General features: G+C 40.7%; 2 protein-coding genes across 8 annotated transcripts in view; both read right to left on the bottom strand.

The window, feature by feature from the left end:
- Dnc (phosphodiesterase dunce) overlaps positions 1 to 21,693 on the bottom strand; it is a 317,538-nt gene that overhangs the window by 173,780 nt on the left and 122,065 nt on the right. For 2 of the 7 annotated variants that reach the window (XM_077410125.1, XM_077410123.1), the window contains exon 1: positions 4,035 to 5,080. The exons of the other annotated variants lie outside the window; for them this stretch is intronic. The gene's annotated coding sequence lies outside the window, so the exon portion shown is untranslated. Of the gene's footprint in view, positions 1 to 4,034; positions 5,081 to 21,693 lie in introns of those variants that run through there. 7 annotated transcript variants of the gene reach the window in all.
- LOC143899594 (uncharacterized) lies at positions 17,478 to 19,886 on the bottom strand. Its single transcript, XM_077409975.1, has one exon. It carries the CDS (start codon positions 19,783 to 19,785, stop codon positions 17,608 to 17,610), a length of 2,178 nt encoding a protein of 725 aa, XP_077266101.1. The 5' UTR covers positions 19,786 to 19,886; the 3' UTR covers positions 17,478 to 17,607.

The following is a 21,693-nucleotide window of genomic DNA, read 5'->3' on the forward strand; positions in this document are numbered from 1 at the left end:
TGTCACTCCGTGTGTTGTATCGGTGAACCGCATGTCACTACAAGCACTTAGCTATCGATCAAGCGATTATATGATATCACACAGCTTTGAAACTTTTCGATTTATCCGATACATTTTTAAAGCTATATGCAATATACATTAATTTTGAAATATAGATGAGATATGTTATTATGCATTCTATATTATTATTGAAAGATGAGTATTTTCTTGATTAGTTTTCCTTTTTCGATCAAAGCCTTAATCGTTTGGTCGGTAGATTTGTCACTAAAAGCAAAATGAAAACGCTTTTTGTCCACTCTCGCGGAGCTTTCCTGAAATTCGGAAACGGACTGGAATCACGTATAACTTTTATCGACCATGCTTCACGAGAAAAATCTCTGTCACTTTTCCCCGTCGTAATGATTTCTCCGTTGATCGAAAAAAACGGAATTTTTCATGAGAAAGAAAACTCTTTTGCGGAATCGTTGGAAAAACTAATTATCTTCCTCGTAGAAAAAGATTATGCCATTTTCGAAGTGTGCAATAGTTACAAGTGTACATAGCAACAATTAACATTATATTTTACTTGCAATAATTTTCACAAAAACAAAAGCTTAATGATAAATAAAAATATGTATATCTACAACAATCAATTTAAAAAAAAAGTTTAGCTGGCTTAAATATTATCTATTATCAAGGTTGTGCAAAATCAAGGAAATGTATTTCGATAACGTAAACCTTAATAAATCTTGTTTACCTAAAGAGGTATAACTATTAGCAAATAACCGCACGACAGCTTGATGTAAGATGTATGTGCCAGTACCAGTCTTTAGCATGGAGATTCGAGGTAGAGTGCACGTTTCAACGCAAGGGATGTATATCCAGTTTCTCTCGAAAGGCACGCGATATCAATCTTGTCCCGAAATGAATCCACCAAACTCGCGTTACGGTATAACTTCATCATCGAATTTCAAAGCTAGACCACAAACGCTCAATAGCATGCCTGTTATAATTATTATGAAGTCGTTATTAGCGCGCTCAGCTGTCACCCAAATCGGCATTAATGCATATAACCGAAAAGTGGAAAGCCACATACCAGCTAAAGCATTATTCAAAATCAAACAATACTTTGATATACAATAAAAAAAATTTGTTAAATAATTTTTTTAAATAATTTATTTACATAAGACAGAACTAAATTCAATGTTTAATGCTTTCGATCGCAGATGTACATGCGTCGAGTGCGAAAGAGCGACTGAGTGAAAACGTTAAAGCGAATAAGAGAAAGAGGAGGTTATCCATGTGGGTCGCACGAGAAAGAAAGGAAATCCTCAAAATTAGTCGACGTTAATTATAACACAGAATTTTCTTCCATTACGTCAATCTTGCATCGATCTTCACATTTGTTCCATTGTAACAGCGGCAAAAGAACGGCGAGATGACGATTATCTCGTTTCATGACGACTAATTATAACTTTCCGAAGCGTCTCCTTTCTTCCGTCAAGAAACTGAATTATCTCCACTGCCATTGGCACGCAAATTTTTGCCCCGTCGTAACACAGAATCCTCGATATTCTTATGGTGATTGGTAGATAGCATTAAAGTTGCATAAACTTTTCCGCGCGTCGGCACGCCACACAATGCCCCTAATACATCTAACGACTATATAAGTCAGGAAGAAAGTTCCGCGCGCAAAGAATAGACTCGGTGTGCGAAGAATAGCTTAAGGCATACGCAAACGAAAAAGACTGAGGTCAAAATTTATTAAATTGAACAGGGATAATCAGCGTTCCGCAAAAAGAAATTAACTCAATGACACTTTTTTTTCTTGAAGTCGCCTCGGTTATTGGAGAGGGAGGCATAAAGGCGAGCGACAAACAAGCTCCAACGAAAATAGAAATCATATCAAAGTTGTGGGTTCAAGTTAACGATAATATCCGCGCGTAGTCATTATATAATACGTCCAAACTTTTACACGATAATGTTCAGTAATATGTCCAACCATAATAGTGCTTTCAGAAAATAAGTACTTTTAGTAAAGATAAAAAGTAGTATATTTTTTATGATATAATGAAGATAGCTCATATAAATTGTTTGCGAAGGAGAGAGAGAGAGAGAGAGAGAGAGAGAGAGAGAGAGATCTAGAAAAAAGAGAGAACTATAAACGATAATAAGATGTACTTAATGTAACAATAAATTGATTTTCAATTTGCAAATACTGATGTGCAATTTTGCTGATAACGACTCAGTAAAGCTATCGTATATATTCAAGTTGACGTAAATGTTGCACATAACGCGGTTAACATCACCGATTTCCCACCGCGGAACGGATTTTTACACACAATCTCCGCGTGCAAAGAGATCACGATCCTTCGCGCGCGGAACGGCGTAAATATTTGTTTCCTTCAACTCCTCCGGAGAAGAGATTTCCTCTTTTTCTCGCGGAAAATGCGGTAACACGAAATGGTTGTCGTTTTCGTCGGTTGACACGTTTGCCGACACATTGTACGCGGAAAGTAGAAGCAAACCGCTCAACGAAGACAAATAGCGCCACGTGGTCGAAGAGAGTAGGGTATACGCGTTAGCTCATCATGCGACACACTAGTCACATTTGTGTCCGAATAATTCGAATTTTTAACCATCTTTTCTTTACTTTCATCGGGGAACGCGCCTGTCACGCGCCTGTCATCGCGAGCAAAGTTACGTCGACAGCTCCGTTAAATTTTTTCCTAATTACTCCGGATTGATGCACAGCGCAGAGGAACCTCCTCTTCAGCGAGCCAATTGCTCGAGATAATTACACGGAGATAATTACAACAATATCAATCCGTTTTTATATCAATTGAAATGTATTTATAGTCAAAGCGTCCTCGCCCGAAGTTACGAATACCTATAGCACAGCACGGTGTTACTGCACAATGTTGCAATTCCATTGCTCCGGACGTTCGATGCGCTCTATACAGTGTATCCCAGACTCACCGCGCGTAGGTGGCTTTCAACGAGAGATTCTTTGATCTTTGGCGCGGACTCGATCTCGAACTTTTTGACCATTTTAAAGCCGAATATTGCGACTTCTCATAAACAACTGAAAATGCAAAGAGCTCTCCGTTTTTCACTTTACAGAGAGCGGAACTTTTACGCGGGAATCGCGCGCAGGCATCATGCAAAGAGGTAATAAAACGCCGCTCTTTATTTGATTTCGAAAGCAGGACTCACTCGATTTTTTTTTGCTACGTGTTTGGATTTTTTATTCGCGGGCGCTACCGCAGCGGCGAACATGGTCACCCGAATCTGCACCCGAAAACCGCGCTTCGTGAAAACGACGTTGATCGATGAAGTGTGAAGGGTTTGGCGACAGTATAAGTATAAAATAAAGGAATTTTATACATGTTCACAGAGATAAATGTCTTGTCACCGTGTTTTTCAGAAAGAGAATTACGACTAACAGGACTGAATGACCAATTCTTCTAATTCTCATTGTCCGCAGAGAAAATCCGAAAAAGTGTATTCGCAACGAGAAAACGTGACGAGAATGGAGTTAACATTTTTCTCTTTATCTCAAATTATTCAAATAAAATTATGCAAAATCACATAGCCATCAAAATATATAGCTTTCTCAGCTTCGTTAAAAGCATTCTTTAAAATCGCGCACTCTGACCCGTATATTGTATAATTTTAATCTTATTTCTCGCAAGAGAAATTCGCCAAATTAATTCTGACCAGATACTCCAAATTACTCACTAGACAAATTTGCTTTATACAAGACCAGGGATTTAAATAATTATCACAATACGGTTCGTCTGAAAAGAACGTGAGAACACGTCAACCGTTTCTACACGAGAATTAGTGAATTAATTAGTTTGTTATGCCAATCGTAATTCTAACGTTCAGGCCAAGGCTGAAAGGCTGTTAGAATAATATTCCCAACGTCGATAAACACTTGAAACAATATTCGAATGCCTAATCGCACCGTAAATCGCTCTCGAGGAAGAATCACTCCTGGCGAACATCCATAGGGCGACTTTTGACTCGCTCTTTCGCGGTATAATACTTACTCGTTCGCTATAGAGAGTTCATTCTCCTGGATGGAGAACGTTTCGGAGCGAGAGGATCACTTGGCCTAGCGCAAGTCCACGATCGAAAATGTAAAATGGGACAATGTACTTTAAGGCAATTCACATCCGGCCGTAAAACAGCGGATTTACCGAGTCCGTTTTGCAGCGCGATCTCACTCTTTAGGCCTTATAGGTGCGCGATGCGCCGCGACGGCAAGACACGCGCGTAAATAGCACAGGCGAGTGACGCGCTCGCCACACGATGTACTCGGAGTCGAAAAGCCACGGAGTCGTCAGCCGTGAACAGTCGATGTCCTCGACAACGACTCCCGTGGAATCCTCGTTTCGCCGTTGTCCGCCGCTTATCACCACGTCGGAGAACGAACGCCGGAGGATAGCGAAGAAGGTCGGCTGTCCCGGCGAGTCGGAATTTCGGCGTGGCGCGCCTCACGCATCCACGGCTACGATCGCATGTCGTCACACCGCACCGATCGAGATGGCATCGACGTTGATGCGTCGCGACGCGATCAGATACGCGCATCGCGCGACGAGCGCGGCCCGTCGTCGTTTCCGGACGATGCACTCGCGTCGCGTCGTCACGAACAACCTTCGATCACAGGATAACGTCTCCCCGTCGCGCGCGTCTAAACGTCACTCGTGTTTGTCCGTGCTGCGTTGGCTGGTGCCTCCCGGGTGCGCCAAGCCGCGCGATGCGACGCGCACACCAGCCGGCACGAAACGCGACTGACTTTGCGTTCGACTGACGTAGGAACACGAAGGAGAACAAGAGAGACAGAGAAAGAGAAAGAGAGAGAGAGAAAGAGAGAGGCAGAGATTAAGAGAGAAAGAAAGAGAGAGCGAGCACAGAGAGGCGGAGGCGGAGGCGGAGGTGGAGAGTGGTAGACAGAGGGGAAAGGAGATAAAGACAGACCGAGTCAGACAGAGGCGGGAATCGCGCGCGAGCCGATTTGCAACGCACGTACGCACGCACCCATGCACGCACGCACGCAGGCACGCACGCACGCTGCGCACGCGTGCACGCACCACGCTCGCACGCACGCGACGGTGCGCGCTGGCCGTATGGCGATGAATGGAGCCCGAATATATCCGGAGCGTGTACTTGTACAAAGAGCCGCGTGCTAACTTCGGCCGCCTCCGTCGGTGGCGGCAACGCGCGACGTCGACGACAACCGAGCACAAGGTGGTGGCGGCTGACACACACGGGCGGGGAGAAGGGATATTACAGGATGGACGCGAAACTACCCGCGCCCTACAGACCCCGAGCTACGGCGCAAGAGCGACGCCGACGGGGCGTCCGGTCGACCCGACGCGCGCCGCCGGCACAGCGGAAACGTACGAACACCGACGTTCTCGCTCGAGTTTAGGTTCAAATTTGTTCCTCGGGCGTGAGGAATTCCAAACCGTGAACACCGGGGACCACACCGGAGAGGGGGGGGTTTGGTTGAGATCCGCGGAAAAACCTTCTCGCGGTTATGACGATCGTACAGACGTACCGTAAACTAAAAGCTTCGTAGGCACTCTAGAAAGAGTGAGAGAGAGAGCGGAGAGAGAGAGAGAGAAGAGCAGGGCAGAAAGAGAGTAGATGATCGGAAAGAGATGGATGGAGAATAGGAGAGTATAGTGATCTAAAGAGCCTGAGTTAGAAGAGCGAGAGTAGGAGAGAGAGAGAGAGAAGAGGATAGAGTAGAGAGAGCAGGAGAGGAAAATAGGAGGAGAGGGTAGGAAGAGGAGAGAGAGAGAGAGGAGAGCGAGGAGAGAGGAGAGGAGGAGCAAGAAGGGGAGAGGAGGAGAGAGAAAGAGAGAGAAGAAGAGAGAGGAAGAGAGAGTAGGAGACGAGAGAGAGCAGCAGAACTAGAGAGAGAATTAGAGATGAAGAGTAGAGAGAGAGAGCAAGAGAGAGGGGAGGAATAGAGAGAGACGATAGAAAGCAATGCAGAAGCTAGATAGTCTCTCTCTCTCTGTCTCTCTCTCTCTCTCTCTCTCTCTCTCTCTCTCTCTCTCTCTCTCTCTCTCTCTCTCTCTCTCTCTCTCTCTCTCTCTCTCTCTCTCTCTCTCTCTCTCTCTCTCTCTCTCTGTCGGGTTTTCAAACCAACTGTGGTAACGTAAAATTTCATAACGCGGTAATTCTCATCGAGATACTTTTTGACAGCCGCGCCAGACGTTAAATGACAACGTTAACCAACCCGATATTTCTTCCGTTGAAAAAGGAGAATCATCGTTTCTATAAAAAGGGAAATACTCATAGTCGTCAAGAGATAAAAGCTAAAGCGTATTACGGTATTGTCGCTTCTGCAGCACGTAGAGAGAAATCGCCATGAAGAGACGTCGCGATTATGGTTCTATCTCGATGTATTATTCGGTAAACTTTTCTTCGGATTTTCCCGGACCCGGACGCAGCAATTCACCTGGGAGGATTCGCGGAATACTAAACTTGCCTCTAAATCTCAGCAGGCGTCAATAAAACTTTTTTCATCAAAGTATATAGATTCGAGTTCTATAATACAATTTGATTCGCAACCATTTGACGAACTCGTTATTCTATTCGTATGAACGAATTTATTATATTTGAACATTTTCACACATTTTTCATTCGTGATGTTTTCACTTGTGATATTTAACATATGTTCTAATATCTTACACACAGAAGAAAATTTCATTTCAATCTTTAGTTATATTATACGCTCAAGAAATGTAAATTTTCAATTCATCATTAATGATTTTGATTTCACAATAACGGTAAACTTTAACTAAAGCTTGGCAACTTTTATACAGTAATGAGCGAAATAATTATTTTTTGTATCAAGATCTAATATTAAACGAATATATGTTACAGCTGTTTTCGTATTCAGGGTTTTTTCTATTAAACCGGCACATTCAATAAATTTGATAGCTTACGGTAGTGTTTCCGGCCGATCCTCTGCGGGCTGCGTTTCGATATTCACTGCCAGTACTGAAAATCCACAGTTTACGTCACATACACTATAGATTTTCAGTACTGGCAGTGAATATCGAAACGCAGCTGCGGTAATCTCGATGAAGTCACCCGATACAACGTGAGATGCTCAATTGTTGCGCGATCGAGATGCGGATTCGGAACGAGCTTCGGCGTGCGTTTTTGGAGCTCAATTCTGACGTAATGGATGTATGCGCGAAGTTTGCGGCGCGAGCACATCATCAGCCGCGCTAACTTTTCGATAATTGCGCAAACTCATTCTTCCGGGCGAGACAAGAACAGAGAAGAAAGAAAAACAGCGGCAGAGTCTCTAGCGGGTGATCTAATACATAATACAGCTCGTTATCCACGCGCGCCGAGCTCGTTAGAGTTTCAAAAGCGACGTCCGTCGGCCCGGATTGCAAAATATGATAACGAAGGCGCTCGCCTCGATCGAGGCCCAACGACGTCGCTTTACGGTGCAGACTTTTACGATTACTGTCCACCGATAAGCCTCATGTAGTTCTCGAGGTCGGTGATAGCGCGACATACCTCCGACAATGTATCACGAAACCAGTGGCTCTTTTTCCTCAATCATCGTATTAAGATCAACGATTGGGGCTTGTTGAAAAAAGAATTTTTCGATGAATCCGCTCTCGATCCCCGCCCATTACGCTCGCCAGGAAATCATGGATAAGAATAACGTTTTCTGTTGAATAAAATCCTACCTTACATTATACACGTGTCTATTCAGAGGCTGCTTTTATGAAATGGACACGTAAATCATAACTTTGCTACAGAAGCTTAAGGAGTTTCAAGATATGTTGGTACGGAACTGGAGAAATTTCCTTTGATATCGCGTAATCATGTCGGACAAATAAATCCTTAATCTTTAAATTACGAGGCGTATTTTGAGTATCCTGCGGAAAGTGTGGCTCGTAATATTTCATCTCTTTCGTAAAGTCCGAAGTAAACATCAGAAACGTATCGGTATAAAATAGAAATATCCATTGTTTAAGAGACGAATCGTTCTCTTTATCAAGCAAAAAGCTAATAATGAAACCAGAAATGAAACCAGACCTTTGGATATCGGAACACCGATAATCCAAAATAAAGGAAAGATTTAATATATGTAATATTGAACTTCGTTTAACTTTAGACATTGGCTTCAATCCACTTTTTTTTGAAAATTCAAATCACAGTTATATAAAAAAAAATAAAAACCAAATAAAAATCGTATTAATATATAGATAATTAAAAATGCTACATGATTAAAATAGTAATGATAATAGTATTGATACGAAAGAGCGATTATAATATACATCATTTTGATCTTGTTATATCTCCTAGCTGATTTAATAAAAGTAAGAGATAAAATCTAGTCTTGCATTAAAAGAGATTTCTCAAATTGACCGCGGTCTCACTAAATCCTAATAAATCCATATAATCCTTTTGGATTCTATATATTTTGCATACGCGTCAATGTCGAACAGTGGCACGCGCCATTGAGCCTGTGATAACCAAAGATGTTTGTCGATCAATTTTTTTCGTAAACGTGCTGACAAACATTCGCTGCCTCCCGTATCAGACAGCACAAGTGGTGACTTATCGGTACTTTTTATATTTACATGTTCGAGCTAAATCTAAATTTATCGTGCACTTGTATCAATGAATATTCCCGGATTACTGAGCGTTCATTGTAATCGTCAGTAGCGCCGTTACAGACATAATAAATTAAAAAAAATTATTTAAATAAAAATACATCAGTTACAAGATAAAAGATTTACGAAGATAGTCGAAATATAGCATGTAAAAAAATTAAACATTTAAATAGAATTATAATAAATATTAATACAGATGTGTGTATATATATATACATATATAACATTGTTCTAAATTATCATATAAATTGAAAATAATTTTATCTATTGGATTTATCAAATCTGCAGATTTATATCCAAGTATTAAATAGCTCTAATTATTAACTATTCTAATTATTATTTTTAAAGTAAAATAATTGCTGTACTCCGAAATGAAAATCCAAAATGTGCTGAGAAATTCAATTGTCCATTTCCTTTGAAGTGAAAACAGTATTTTCGTCATATAAAATAATGTTATGGAAGCGCGTCGCGAGAGCTTCAAGAAGTTCAAAGAAATGCAAAAAATTTCCTTTCCTGCCTAATTCAGCGGAAAATCGTCCGCGAGGGGCTCGTTTGGGGGATGCCAAGTGCGCTCCCAGAGAAAACTCGTTTTTCTTCCGATTATTAAAATAACAGAAACCTCAATATCGATTTCGGGATACACAGGAATTCACTTGCGGAGAGTTTAATCATCCAGGATCCATCACGTCGATCCTGAAGCTTGTCAAATTGCGCGGTATTGTAACGTCAGTGCAACAACGTACTTTGGTACTCTGTAACATTGTTGTTCGTTACGAACGAATAGGCGCACGTTACACGACGTGCTAATTAACGCCACGAGTTGAATTGCGTAAGAATACAAATTACGTCTCTCAAGTAACCGCAACTAATTCTACTATATATCATATTCGTTCACACAAGAAAAATCCCACCTATTATTTATCTCGTTCGCATAATATTATACAAAATAAATAGCAAATGCAATTGCATATTAAACAGTGATATAAAAAATAAATTCTAGATACCCGTTGAGATAAAAGTACCTTGCATTCTTAAATTTTAATATAAAACATGCAGACTAATTGATAAATTATCTATTTAATCTATATTTAATTCTATCTCGAAAAGTTCAACTGGAAATGGAAAAAGAGGATCAATATTCTCATGTTATTATAAGAAATTATGCGTAGATACAATCTGTGATGATAAATTCGATATTACGCACCTTCGAGTGTATCGCCTCACGCATGGTGCGCAGCGATTTCAAAGTCTTGTCACGCAATTCTCGCTTAACACGTTTCTATAGCGCAGCATCATTAATCCAATTTTATTGATTCGATTCTGTGGCCGTATCGAGTAATCGCGACTTTATTATAACGATCGAAGCACGCATGCATGCATGGATATAATCAATTGCATAACTCAGCTCGAACAACAATTTATCAGGTGGTAACTCATGTATTCGTCGAATAAAAACACGATCAATTTTTTCCAATTATCTAATTATCGTCTAATTATTAATACATCGCGTAATATTCTATTTTTTTTTAGATCAACACGACCGTGCAATACAAAGGTGTGTTTAAAATGATGCGATATTTAAAATTCGTACCTGTTGTTTAAGTTATGGAAATACGATTAAGTCTCCTCTCGTGATTCATGATGGTAAAACATTATTTATGCATTCAAATCCGCGCATCCGCGGCCGCGGCCTGTTTTGTTACCCGCGGTTTCACTTCGCGGAGAAGCTACAACGTACTAGCGCTTGTCCGGTAATAATCCCGGAGTCAAGTTACGACACCGATGCCGGAGACGGAATAATTTGTCATATGATGTCAGGCGTGTGCACGCGTACGCACCAAGCGCGGTTATAACATCTGGCAAGTGTTAAGGTGCGTTTAAACTTGCGCGACCTGCAAAACGAAGGAGTGTGCAATGGTCTAACGTGTGCGTTCCGGCACGAAATAATTTCAAACTGTGCATCGACGTTGTTATTTATTATCCTACTTTATAAGATACGATTTAGATGTACTGTGCCGCGTAAATCAAAGTGTTTGCAATTAGTCACATGGAGTCAGATAAAAAAATATGCGAGAACAGCTGCAGCGTAATCTAATAATTTACGACTATCTTTCTAATCCCCTCTCCCTCTATCTCTCTTCCTCTCATACTTGATATACATCTATTACAGAGATACTGTTCTCATTTTTTTTTTTTTTTTTCATGCTTCTCGGGATATCCGTGCAATACGGTCGGATTTTAAGAGCCTATATACATAGTTAAACTCATTTTTTTTTGAAGGGGCAAAGTAATGCGACGAATTGGTGTTTGAGAAAGTTTCTCCAAAACGGCCACTCTTCATAAGCAAGCGGATACGTGACTTCACTTTTAAATGTATCAGAGTAACATTGCCGTAAATACTGTTTTAGACGTGTTTCCAAAAGAGGATTCCTCAACAAAGTTTAATCTGTTAATGTAGTTAAGTTTTCTTTAATCCTTTCTTGGATGAATTCTATTGACGCTTCCAGCTCACGAAATTTCTAAACGCATATTCAATCAGTTTACCCAAAACAGCTATTTTCGAGGTACACGGGAGATCTAGCGCGTTAATTTACATTGATTCTCCATTACCGTTCATGTTACATCGAAGACATGACATTAACGCACCTTAGAAACGCATAAATTCTCGACAGACAGACGTGAGTAATCGATACTACTGATTCCGCTGGAGAATTCAATGTGTCGTGACGGATTAAATGTCGCGCGAACATGTTAATCCGCTTACGCTACGCGTTGACGATAATAATCACACATGCGATCAACTCGCGGCCGAACTTTGCACCGGTTAAATAAAAATAATAATAATTTTAATTATTTATCTCGCGAGAAATTCCATTATCGAGTAAAACATCATTCCTAATTAATATTTACATCGTGCAATTAATCGTACGACAGTGCCAAGATACATATGCATATTTCTTTTTGTTTCCTCTTTGTCAAGTTCACTGATTACTCGCGACGTTTTACGCGATGCAGCTTTACTCCAAGATATAATAATTGTGTGTCACACTTCCGGAATATCGGCTTGATCGATGAATTCCGATTAAGCTTATATAACAACATTCAAGTTTAATACTTATCGAAACAAAACTAGTTTAATAATAATCAAATTTTTGTTATATTATTCTAAACTTTCCTGATTTAATTTCTATCGTGTGCTTTTAAACTTCGTCCGCAAAGCGCTTTGGGAGACGGTTGTTTTAACGAGACCGACGACAGCTTTGAATTCCCAACGAAGACGTCGGCTACCTTGCGCGAAGAACTGGTGAGAAAAGTTGATCGGACTTTTAAATAGACGTTGCCAACTAAAAGCCCGACTAGCATTAATTGAGCCAATTATCAAGGATTATTTTTTCGAGTGCCATGGTCGTGCTTAATAATTAGGTAAGAGGGAAGCGATAGCCTACGTTCGCATTATAATAAGCGTTTCCGAAATGCGCGAACGGCCCCACCCACGCGATTCCGTAATTTAAATTTTATCCCCCGTCATAGATTTCGGCCGGAATTGCGAGCCCGCGAATATTACGTAACGACTTTAACCAGTCTACGAGTTTCATAAATTACAGCGGCATTAAGCAGGAATAATTGCTCCGACCTTTCATTAGAGCGCCACGTATCGTTCGCTATTCTCTCAGACGTTGCACTCTCACATTACGTTGCATACCGCTGCTGGGTTTATGTGGATTAAGAGAGAACCAAGATATCCCGCACCATGAAACACGCCAGAGACGAATATGCGCGGTGATTCCGCTCTGCATTCATCATTCTCAAATTCTTTCTAACTTATGAAAGTAAAAGCAATGATTTTTATGAGTTTAGAATTTGTTTAAACGTATTCAAATTGTTCAACATTATTATTAAACGCGTATCTCGTAAACTGAATTTAAAAAAAATTTAATTAAAAAAAATCGTCTGACAATATCAATCTCCTTATTTTGAGAAAGTTTTTATTCGATTAACGTATTCTGATATCAATTATACGTGTATTCGATTCAGAAATAAAACCTAGTAATAGGAAAGCACAATGTGCCGATTCATGAGTTTTGGTCGATAAAGAATATAGTTAACTTGTTCATTTTATTTTTTAACGAGCGGAAAATTTGCCTGCTCGATGGAGCAGAGGATCCGTCTATAATTGAACAGTTTTCATCGAGATTAAACGAAAGCCTCTAAAACACTGTGCGTTTATTAACCGACGCAATGGTGCGGATCAAACTTTATCCTTTTATATTCGATCAGTCGCGAATTAAAGAGGAGACTCTGAACAGAGCTCGGAATGCGAGGAGCGGTTGGTATTTTTCAACGCACGATTAGGGGAGCCGCATTTAGTATACGTAAAATTAAGAAGTTATTTAACTGCGGCCGCGAGAAGGTATTTTAGGACGGTGTCGTCGGTGAGGACGCTTCTGAGAGACTAAAATTGACGCACGCGACGAGATTATTCCGAACGATTTGAAATAATCCGCTTTTCCTGGCGACGCACTAGTTCTGTCGCTTTGGAATTCCGTAAATACCGTGTATATATAATGATCTCCGAAACGAACCGACAACTGACTCGACGAACTCCGGAACAAATGCGTATGCGTCCACATTACCCGCGCCTATTTCAAGGAAATATTTAACCCTGAAATAAAATTAGGGGCGAAAATTCACATCGGCCAAACTTTAAACAGCTGCTGCCAACGGTACGGCGCAGCGTTTTCTAAATCCTGTAAACACGCAATACAACCTACGATGTTAGCCGAAAGTCGTCGAAAGATATACGTCATACGGCAAAATATCAGCGTTATTCTTTTTGAATCTAACGTCGCTCGCATGTCACCATTTCTGTCAGCAGCATGTCCAAATCCTTGTTCAGAAGCCCGAGAATATTACAATATCGACATGTCGCGCTTTTAAAGCTGTCACGAAATCTTAGGAATGTAAAACGAAGCAAGTGCACATTTTATGACAATCGCAAAGCACAATCAAACGTATTTTCGATGACGTGTTGTACTTATATTTCTTTCAGAACGATGCAAGTTAAAATTCATGCTAACAAATGCTAAACAAAAAAATACTCTGGTTTAAAAAAATATTTAGGTAATAACATTTTTAACAAAACGATAACAAACACTTTGTTTTTCTTTTATCAAAGAGATTTTTTCAGTTTTACTAATCTATTGACGTTTTAAAAATTAACTAAATGCTTCTCTAAATTAATAAAGATATACGACTTTGTTGAATATAAAGTCCTTATAATATTTTCGTTCTCCAGATATTCCACTAACAATAAATTATCATCGTTATAATATAATAAACCGGAAAGTGTTATTTATGATGATATCGAAAATAAATGCGCTAAAACTTATGCTCTCTTTTCCAAGCTTTCTTACGCAAGAACGAAACTTTTGCCAGTCAATGTCCTATGAGTACCAGCTAGGAAGATGAATGAGAAATCGGGAAATCATGGGCTTTTTATGGCCAAATCGCTTCGATGGGAAAGTTTCGCCGACAGATTCGCAGAGAACTTTGTTAGTTTACGTATGGTGAAAAATTGGCCTCACTTTTCGCATAATTTCTAACCACTTCGATTTCTGTCAAAACTTCACAACTTGGTTGGAATAACGAACAAATTATTGATCGGGAAAGAAATTTTCAGTAATAATTTTTTTACCTTCTTAATTTGAGTCCACTAGTTTCAGCAGGGAGTACAAACTCTTTCTTGTTAATTATATTAATTCCTTATAATTCTATATACATTATAAAAGATGACAATGTTGATTTCAACAATATCTATAATAGAATGTAGCTTAGGAATCTTTTTTAATGTATAAGATATCACGTTTTTCCATGAGTTTAGAATTATTTTTAAAAACATTCGAATTATGTAATATATTTATATTGCAAACTGCCTTTTTTTTTAAATTTAATGTTTGTCTGGCGACATCGCAAATTGCATTTAATGATGTCGAGATGAGAGTTTAAGTCAAAGAAAGTTATGCATGAGAAAATGAACATTTCCGCGAAGAGGAGTTTCATACTTCTTCGATGGCGTTTTGGTTAGTAAAGCGTGAATATTTGGACGTGAATATCGGTGCTGGGTACTAGATGACATTTGCAGGCGTGAATTCTCCAACGTAAGAAAATCATAATATTTTACCATGCATACATAATAAAAGCGAGGAAAAGATCTACAAGTATACACCACAAACATATCAGCAATATTAAATATTCTTGAAGAGACTTATAATAGAATAAACATAATTATTTTCAAAGAAATATTAGTTATTTCTCTCTCTAAAAAGAAAATTATAAATGGTATTTCATTACCTAAAAAAATGATTTGTAAGGGAAATTTTTAAATTCATCTTTAGTCATAGTTTTGCAAAAAAGAAGAAAAATCAACATTGTATGTGTGAGATGCGTTTGTACTCAATCAACGTTAATCAAACCAATCGCGAAACATATTGAATCCGCAGTTGTATTAATGCAAAATGGTAGCAGATGGGAAAACGTTGGCAGTAACCTCTTGGCATCCCACTGAACCATGCGCTCGAGAGTAGACTATTTGGAAGACCGCCAACGACGCGTTTATTGCCGTAAAATTATCGTAAAAACGTGCGTGCATCAAGATATCGCGCCAGTTAGACGTCATAACATAGGGGTTCAATGATCCGTCAAAATAATACTTGTCTTGTGATTTTAAGTAACGGTACAAATGACAAAATGTTATAAAAATATGCAGAGACGGTAAGAGAGTATCCTGGTGCAACGTCATGACACATTTACAATTATTTTACTGCGCATCGCAATAAAAGCCGTTACAAAATAACGAAACGATACGATGATGGAAATAACGACCGATATTAACATTAGCAAATTGAGTTCAGTGTTTATGGGGCGCGAAATGGACAATGTCAAATAATATGGCGATACATTTATGAAATGTGTTTTATCAAATTACTAATATTATCCGATTGTTGTTAATGCATTATGGAATGACGATAAAAATGAGAGATCGCGGAATAATGTTTTTTAATAATGCAGCCTTTCAGAGCGATAAACATTGCAATAAAAATGTATGTAAAAACTGATCACAAATACAATTATTGATAACCTCCGTTGTGAAATTCGATAAAAAGCCGAGACTCCCGGGATGAGTAGCTTTTATCGTACAAAACGTGAGGTAAACAGCAGACGCGTAACGTCGGTGAGACGCTTGAGTAATACCAAAAGAAATTTCTTCGATGTCAAGAGAGAAAAATATGAAACGCGATCGTGGCTTCATGCTGAGCGAGATAAATAGACGGCTGGACCGAGATTGCACAAATGAAAGAAAAAAAAGAACACGTAAGGGAATGAGAGGCGGAGGAGCGGCGAGATGCAAAAGGAAGTATCCCAGAATTTGCAACATAATTTGCAAAAGCAACTTCGTAGTTTCCGTATTTTCGTTAATTACTGACGAACGCCGTTTTCCTTGAAAACATTCTCGTTCCTCAAATATGCCGAGAGATGTATCTTAAACTGGTTGCAACTTTCTATTAATTACGAAATTCAAACGAGACAGAAATATAAAATTATGTTGCTCAATATATTAATAAAGACCGAAAAGATTGTTCGTTAACGGTGCATTTAATTAGCCGGTTCATTTAATCTCATCCTTGAAATTAACGAACGTGAGCATAGCGAATCGTGTAAAGAGCGTCAGAAATTATTTATCAGTAATAACGGCTTAACATCTTAGTCTTAGTAAAATGTGCTTGGAGAGGCACCTCGCAGGCACAAAAAACCGGTTCCCAGAGCACAAATTGCACGCCGCAGCGATTTCGTTCGTGACGTTCTGTCATCACTTATCACACACTTAGCCGCGCGTCACTGACACCGCGGAGATAACCAAATCCGTTTTAGCGACAAACCGCGCATAAAGACTTGAAGCTAAAACGTATTTACGTACAATTAGTACGACAATATCGTGCCACAATCATCATCTCACGGCTTGCACTTGAGTAACCGAGAATATCAGTTAAATATTGCCACGATAAGGAAACATTTTCAAAAAAGCTTTAACGATATCGTCGCTTTTCCTGATTCTATATTTCGCAAAAAATTTTTATCAAATATTTATACTTCAATAAAACCTTTCCGAATAATATGATCGTTCTCGATAAAAACTATATATCGCATCTATTAAAACGTTGTATAAATTTACCGCTAATATATATTTGCTAGTCGTTCGCTGCTTGGATTTGTGACAGCAATATGTACAGCGCGTCTTGCACTTTAAAGCGAGCACGTGAATGATAAAGAGACTACCCGATATGCATACAGAAAGCGTCTACCGTCCGCAAGAGAAAAATTCTGCGACAAACTTTGGCTCATCCCCATCGATCCTCTTCTCAGCGACTTCGCGTTTGTTTCTAAGACGCGGGGAATTGGACGCGATCTCGATTCTTTTATATTTAGTAAGCCTGTATGAGATGTCTCTTCGACAACGGGGATTTTCGTTTCCCATTTCGCGAAGTTTTTCGTTATTTGCGACAGATTTCAGTCTGCAACGGCATAAAATTCAAAGAAATAAAATAAATATGTATCCTTAAATTTTCCATCTCAGACCGTTTCTTTCTTAATATTACGATGTATCTAACTTATACGATGTCCAATTTCTCGTGAACTGTCATATGGCGATCATATACATATTACATACATATAAATTCTGGAATTCGCGGAAATTCTGTCCTATATGAGTGGTTCGTTGCCCGAGTCAAACTTAAACTTTCGTCGTTTCTCTCGAAAGTACTTAACTCCCGCGAGAACTCACTTCGCTTGAAGAGCTTCGACTTCGAGAAATTCTGGAGATGAGCTTATCGCGTCTTCGCTAAAGTGCCGCTTTCTCGAAACGCACGTTTAAGCGCACTCGTGCGCCGCACGGGTCACAGAGTCACGTTTCACAAAGGAAATCTTCCGGCGTGCTCCTCATACCGGGTATCGTTTTCCCCACTCTCTGCCTGTCGGATTCGCGATATTCTCGCGCTTTTCTGACGACTCCCGCATTCGAAGTCGTAATTCGAATCGGTTGCTTTGGGTTTCCTGCGATACTCGTCGTCGTCGTCATCGTCGTCGAAGGAAGATAATCTTTTTCCGCATACACGTGACGATTGACGTGGGAAACGGAAGTCCTGCCAGCACTCCAGCGCTTTTCGCCCGCAAATTTCTCGGTTAAACGCACAGGTTTCGCGATATCTCTTCGATATCCTGCATTATCTCTACTCAATAATGATGACGTCCCATGAAATTTCCTCGCGTCGAACGACGCGATCTGATAGCTCAATTTCGGTGCCGTCTTAACAGCGTATCTTGGAATCGCAAAATCCACGTCTGCAGTTCTCGGCGATTCCGATATTCCATCGGTGAGAACGATAGGAACGATAGTGATCTTGTCGTTTGTCCTCGGTAAATGGAGATATCGCGTTTTTCTGAATTCTGTCGTCGTCAGATCCGCTTCGTCCCTCTTGAATTCGGAGAGTCTCGACAGATTTTCTGCAGCTAATCGAGAGTCAACTTTCTGAACACAAAAATCGCGTTTGCTCGCTACATTCGCAAGCGCATCTTGTTTAATAACGTCGGTGGAGCATATCTTTGCGGAAGACTCGATCTTCGTCATTTTTCTCGAAGAATCGGCGCGTACTTGCTGCACGAAAATCCTGGACACCTTAGCGGCGAGTAAGATGTTACTCAGAGACGTCGTTGTCGACGAAGTGGTCGTCAAACGTGGCTGCTGAATAGGACTAATGGCTCTATTGGTGTAACGCTTTTCGACGGTGGTCCGAAACTCCGTATTCAGGCTGACAACACGAATCTGAGGAGCGCAAGCTGACGTAGATACTGCCCGTAGTATTTCACGATCGGGATCTACCTCAGGATCGATCGATTTTAATACGAGTGATGAGGAAATTTGATCGTCCTTGGCGAGGCGTTCGGTTTCGGGCAGCATGCTTTCGCGGTAATGGCTACCGGAACTGGCGAATTCCGTTTCAACGGCCATCGCATTTTGATTGCCCGAGGGAATCTCGGAATGCTCATTCGACCGTTTATTCGCTATTCTTTTATCCACAGTGGACCAATCGTTATTGATCACTTCCACTATAGACACCGAAGACTTTCGTCTTCGAATTTCAAAAGAATTGTCGATAGATGTCCGCGAATCTTCCATAGTGCGGTTGAGATATCGATGCGAATTGTACTCCGTTCTGTTAAAAATATTTGCAGGATTTGTATTGACCGTTCCACGAGCGAACCAATCGTCCCACGCAGAAGTAGCTCTCTCCATTACAGCATTAGACCTGTGATAGAGTTGAAAATTGCTATTGGAAACGCATCCGTCACGAGAGCGGTCATTTAGAACATTTTCTCCCCGAAACATATGGCTATTGGTCGTCGGGAAATAAGATACGCTACTTCTGACCCGACCAGAAGACCGTGGACCATCGAAGTTCTCGAGTACACGAGAGGGATCGCGAACGGTGGAACTTAACGCCTCCTGCCGACGACTCGAGCCATTCTCGTTTAACCAATTGGTACGAGAGCCTCTTGGAGTTGGTTTACCGACCATGGAGAAAGTCGAAGACGGCGAGGTCTTATCGACGAGAGCGGATCGATTCGCGATGCCGGTGTTGATCGTGGCTCGTCGCAGGTACGTCCGGCGGCGGTTAGGCAAATAATCCGACGCGCTCGGCAACAGCGCGGATCGGACAAATGTGTCTAGCCGATTTAGACTACAGGAGATGTCAAGGTCGAAGTCCGTACTGCTAAGACCCAATGCCCGAGCCTTCCCGATGATCTCGCTGTATTGGTACCGAAGCGGGCCCAATTCCTGGTCTATTTTCAGCAGCGTCTCTACGTCGGTGGACACTCGTTGCTGTCTTTTCGATTTGCCGAGGTCGCACGATGAGGCGAGAGGTTCGGAAAGATTTGGCGGGAAGTAGATCGACTTGATGGAGGCGCACGAATTTCTGGCAACGTCAACGAGCTCGTCGTCGTTTGTCACATTGGCAGTACCCTCGTGTCCCTCGTCATTGACGAATGTCGGAATTGCATCACACCGTGGATCCCAATTCATTGTGCGACGGTTATTTTTCGTTTCGCGAAGCGCCGCGAGCTCTTCTGACTTTCCGTCATTAATCACCGTCGTATCCTATAGAGAATGAAGCCTGTCGTAATATCATGGGAAGGACGATATCGATTTATCCTTCTCCTCTACAACTCTTTATATCTTATTTATTCTATCTTACGCGAACCATAAAATATTTTCGAGCGACAAAAATAAAAGATTATACAACTGATTAAATAAATCTTTACAACTACTTATAAATAGTTTTCTGTAAATCTCATTGCGATTAAGATAAAGCTACTTGAATCGTTGTAAAAGCCTATAAACGTACGCAAAGTATCGGCAGCGTCGTTCTCGACGCGAGTCGTTTCGTCTCATATCGTTGACCATGAAAATTGGTCGTCACGCCAGTTAACGAGACCGTTGAAGGATAAGGACAGATAAGCGGCGCCATCCTCTTGATAATCATAGACATTTTCCGTTTACGCGCGGACGACGACGCGGACATTAGTGCGACATCGGTTGTAAAATCCGTGCTGGAAACGCCGCTCGGGATTTCGCTCTTCAGGATCGGTAGGGATTTCGACTGTGCCAAATTCTCAGACATCAAAATAAGGCCATCGCGAACATACGTAAATTTCTGGGTTAACCTGTTTTCCATAGGTTCGTGCGATGGGTCGGAAATAACTCCTTCCTTTATCGCGGATACGTTTCCATCGAACGAGGCGCGTTTGCTTAAGGAAGCGCTTTTCTCCTTGAGGTAAGCGCAAAGCGATTCTTTCGCTAGTGCTCCGTGAATTATGTGTCCGCTCTGTTTCGAAAGAACCATGCCTTCGCTAGACGTTTCGTAATCTCCCTCTAAATAAAACGGGACGATTTGAATACCGTAAAATTATAAAAATAAATATCGTTTTTTTACGTTAAATGTAAAAAATATTTAAATTTAAAATAAACAAGAAAATTGGAAACACTACTGTCGAACAAATTTTGTTAAAAAAAAAAAGAAAAGATAACAAATAAACTAATAACCGTTTAAAAAAGTAAAATATTCCATGAAAATCCTGTGCGAACTTATACAAAATATAATAGGAGATACAATATGTATAAAATGCAGTAAAAATAGAAAAGATTTGTTTCTTCTTTTCCTAACTTTAATTAGAATTCAACGGAGCAATGATACAATTATCTTTTTTAAAAGGTCGAGGTAATTAACCTAATTCTAATTTTCTCAATTTTTTTATATTAACTTTGTAAAATACCGAGGAAATACTAAGTATGGAACATTGCTGTGTTAATTATTTAGTTTCAAAGTAACGTTGGCATATTGCTCTCACAGATCCAATTTTATTAGTTCTAAGATTAATGTCTCTCCTAAACCAACCGTCCGTATCGGATGCGCAAGTGGTCGCGGCGAAACTCGACACCGGCCGGACCGATCTTTCCGGTTCGTTCAGCTCGTCTCGTGTCACGTCGACGGGGAAAGGTGATGCAAACGGGACGGCGGATGCTACAGCATGTCCCTGGCAATCTGTGCAACTGGCCTTCGTGTCGCGCGACATTGTCACCGAACGGGAGGTTAGCTACAAGCCGTCCTGCATCCCGGCGGACTCCGCCGTTTCGCGGACATGCAGCAATCGTCACTAACAGACAACGCGACGACACGATGCACCTCGGTGTTCACACCGCGCATAATTTCGCGAAACTGGAAGAGAGAAGAGACGTGTCGCCCGTGTCGGCCGAAGTTGCCGAAGGAAGCTGAACGAGCAGACGTTGGCCCATGACAAGCGAGATGACATGACATCGCTACGGTCGACGAGATGCGATACGACACTTACACAATTAGTGTCCCGGCATATCTCGAAAATCCTACCTCTGCATATTTTTAATCAATTTAAATCATTCACATACAACTTTCGT

The sequence above is a fragment of the Temnothorax americanus genome, unplaced genomic scaffold, assembly GCF_048541705.1.
Source record: "Temnothorax americanus isolate GAGA-0224 unplaced genomic scaffold, ASM4854170v1 Scaffold28, whole genome shotgun sequence".
In the NCBI taxonomy this organism is placed as follows: Eukaryota; Metazoa; Arthropoda; class Insecta; order Hymenoptera; family Formicidae; genus Temnothorax; species Temnothorax americanus.

Coding starts and splice junctions, on each gene's coding strand:
- LOC143899594 (XM_077409975.1), bottom strand. CDS start 19,785: ATGAATTGGGATCCACGGTGTGATGCAATTCCGACATTCGTCAATGAC.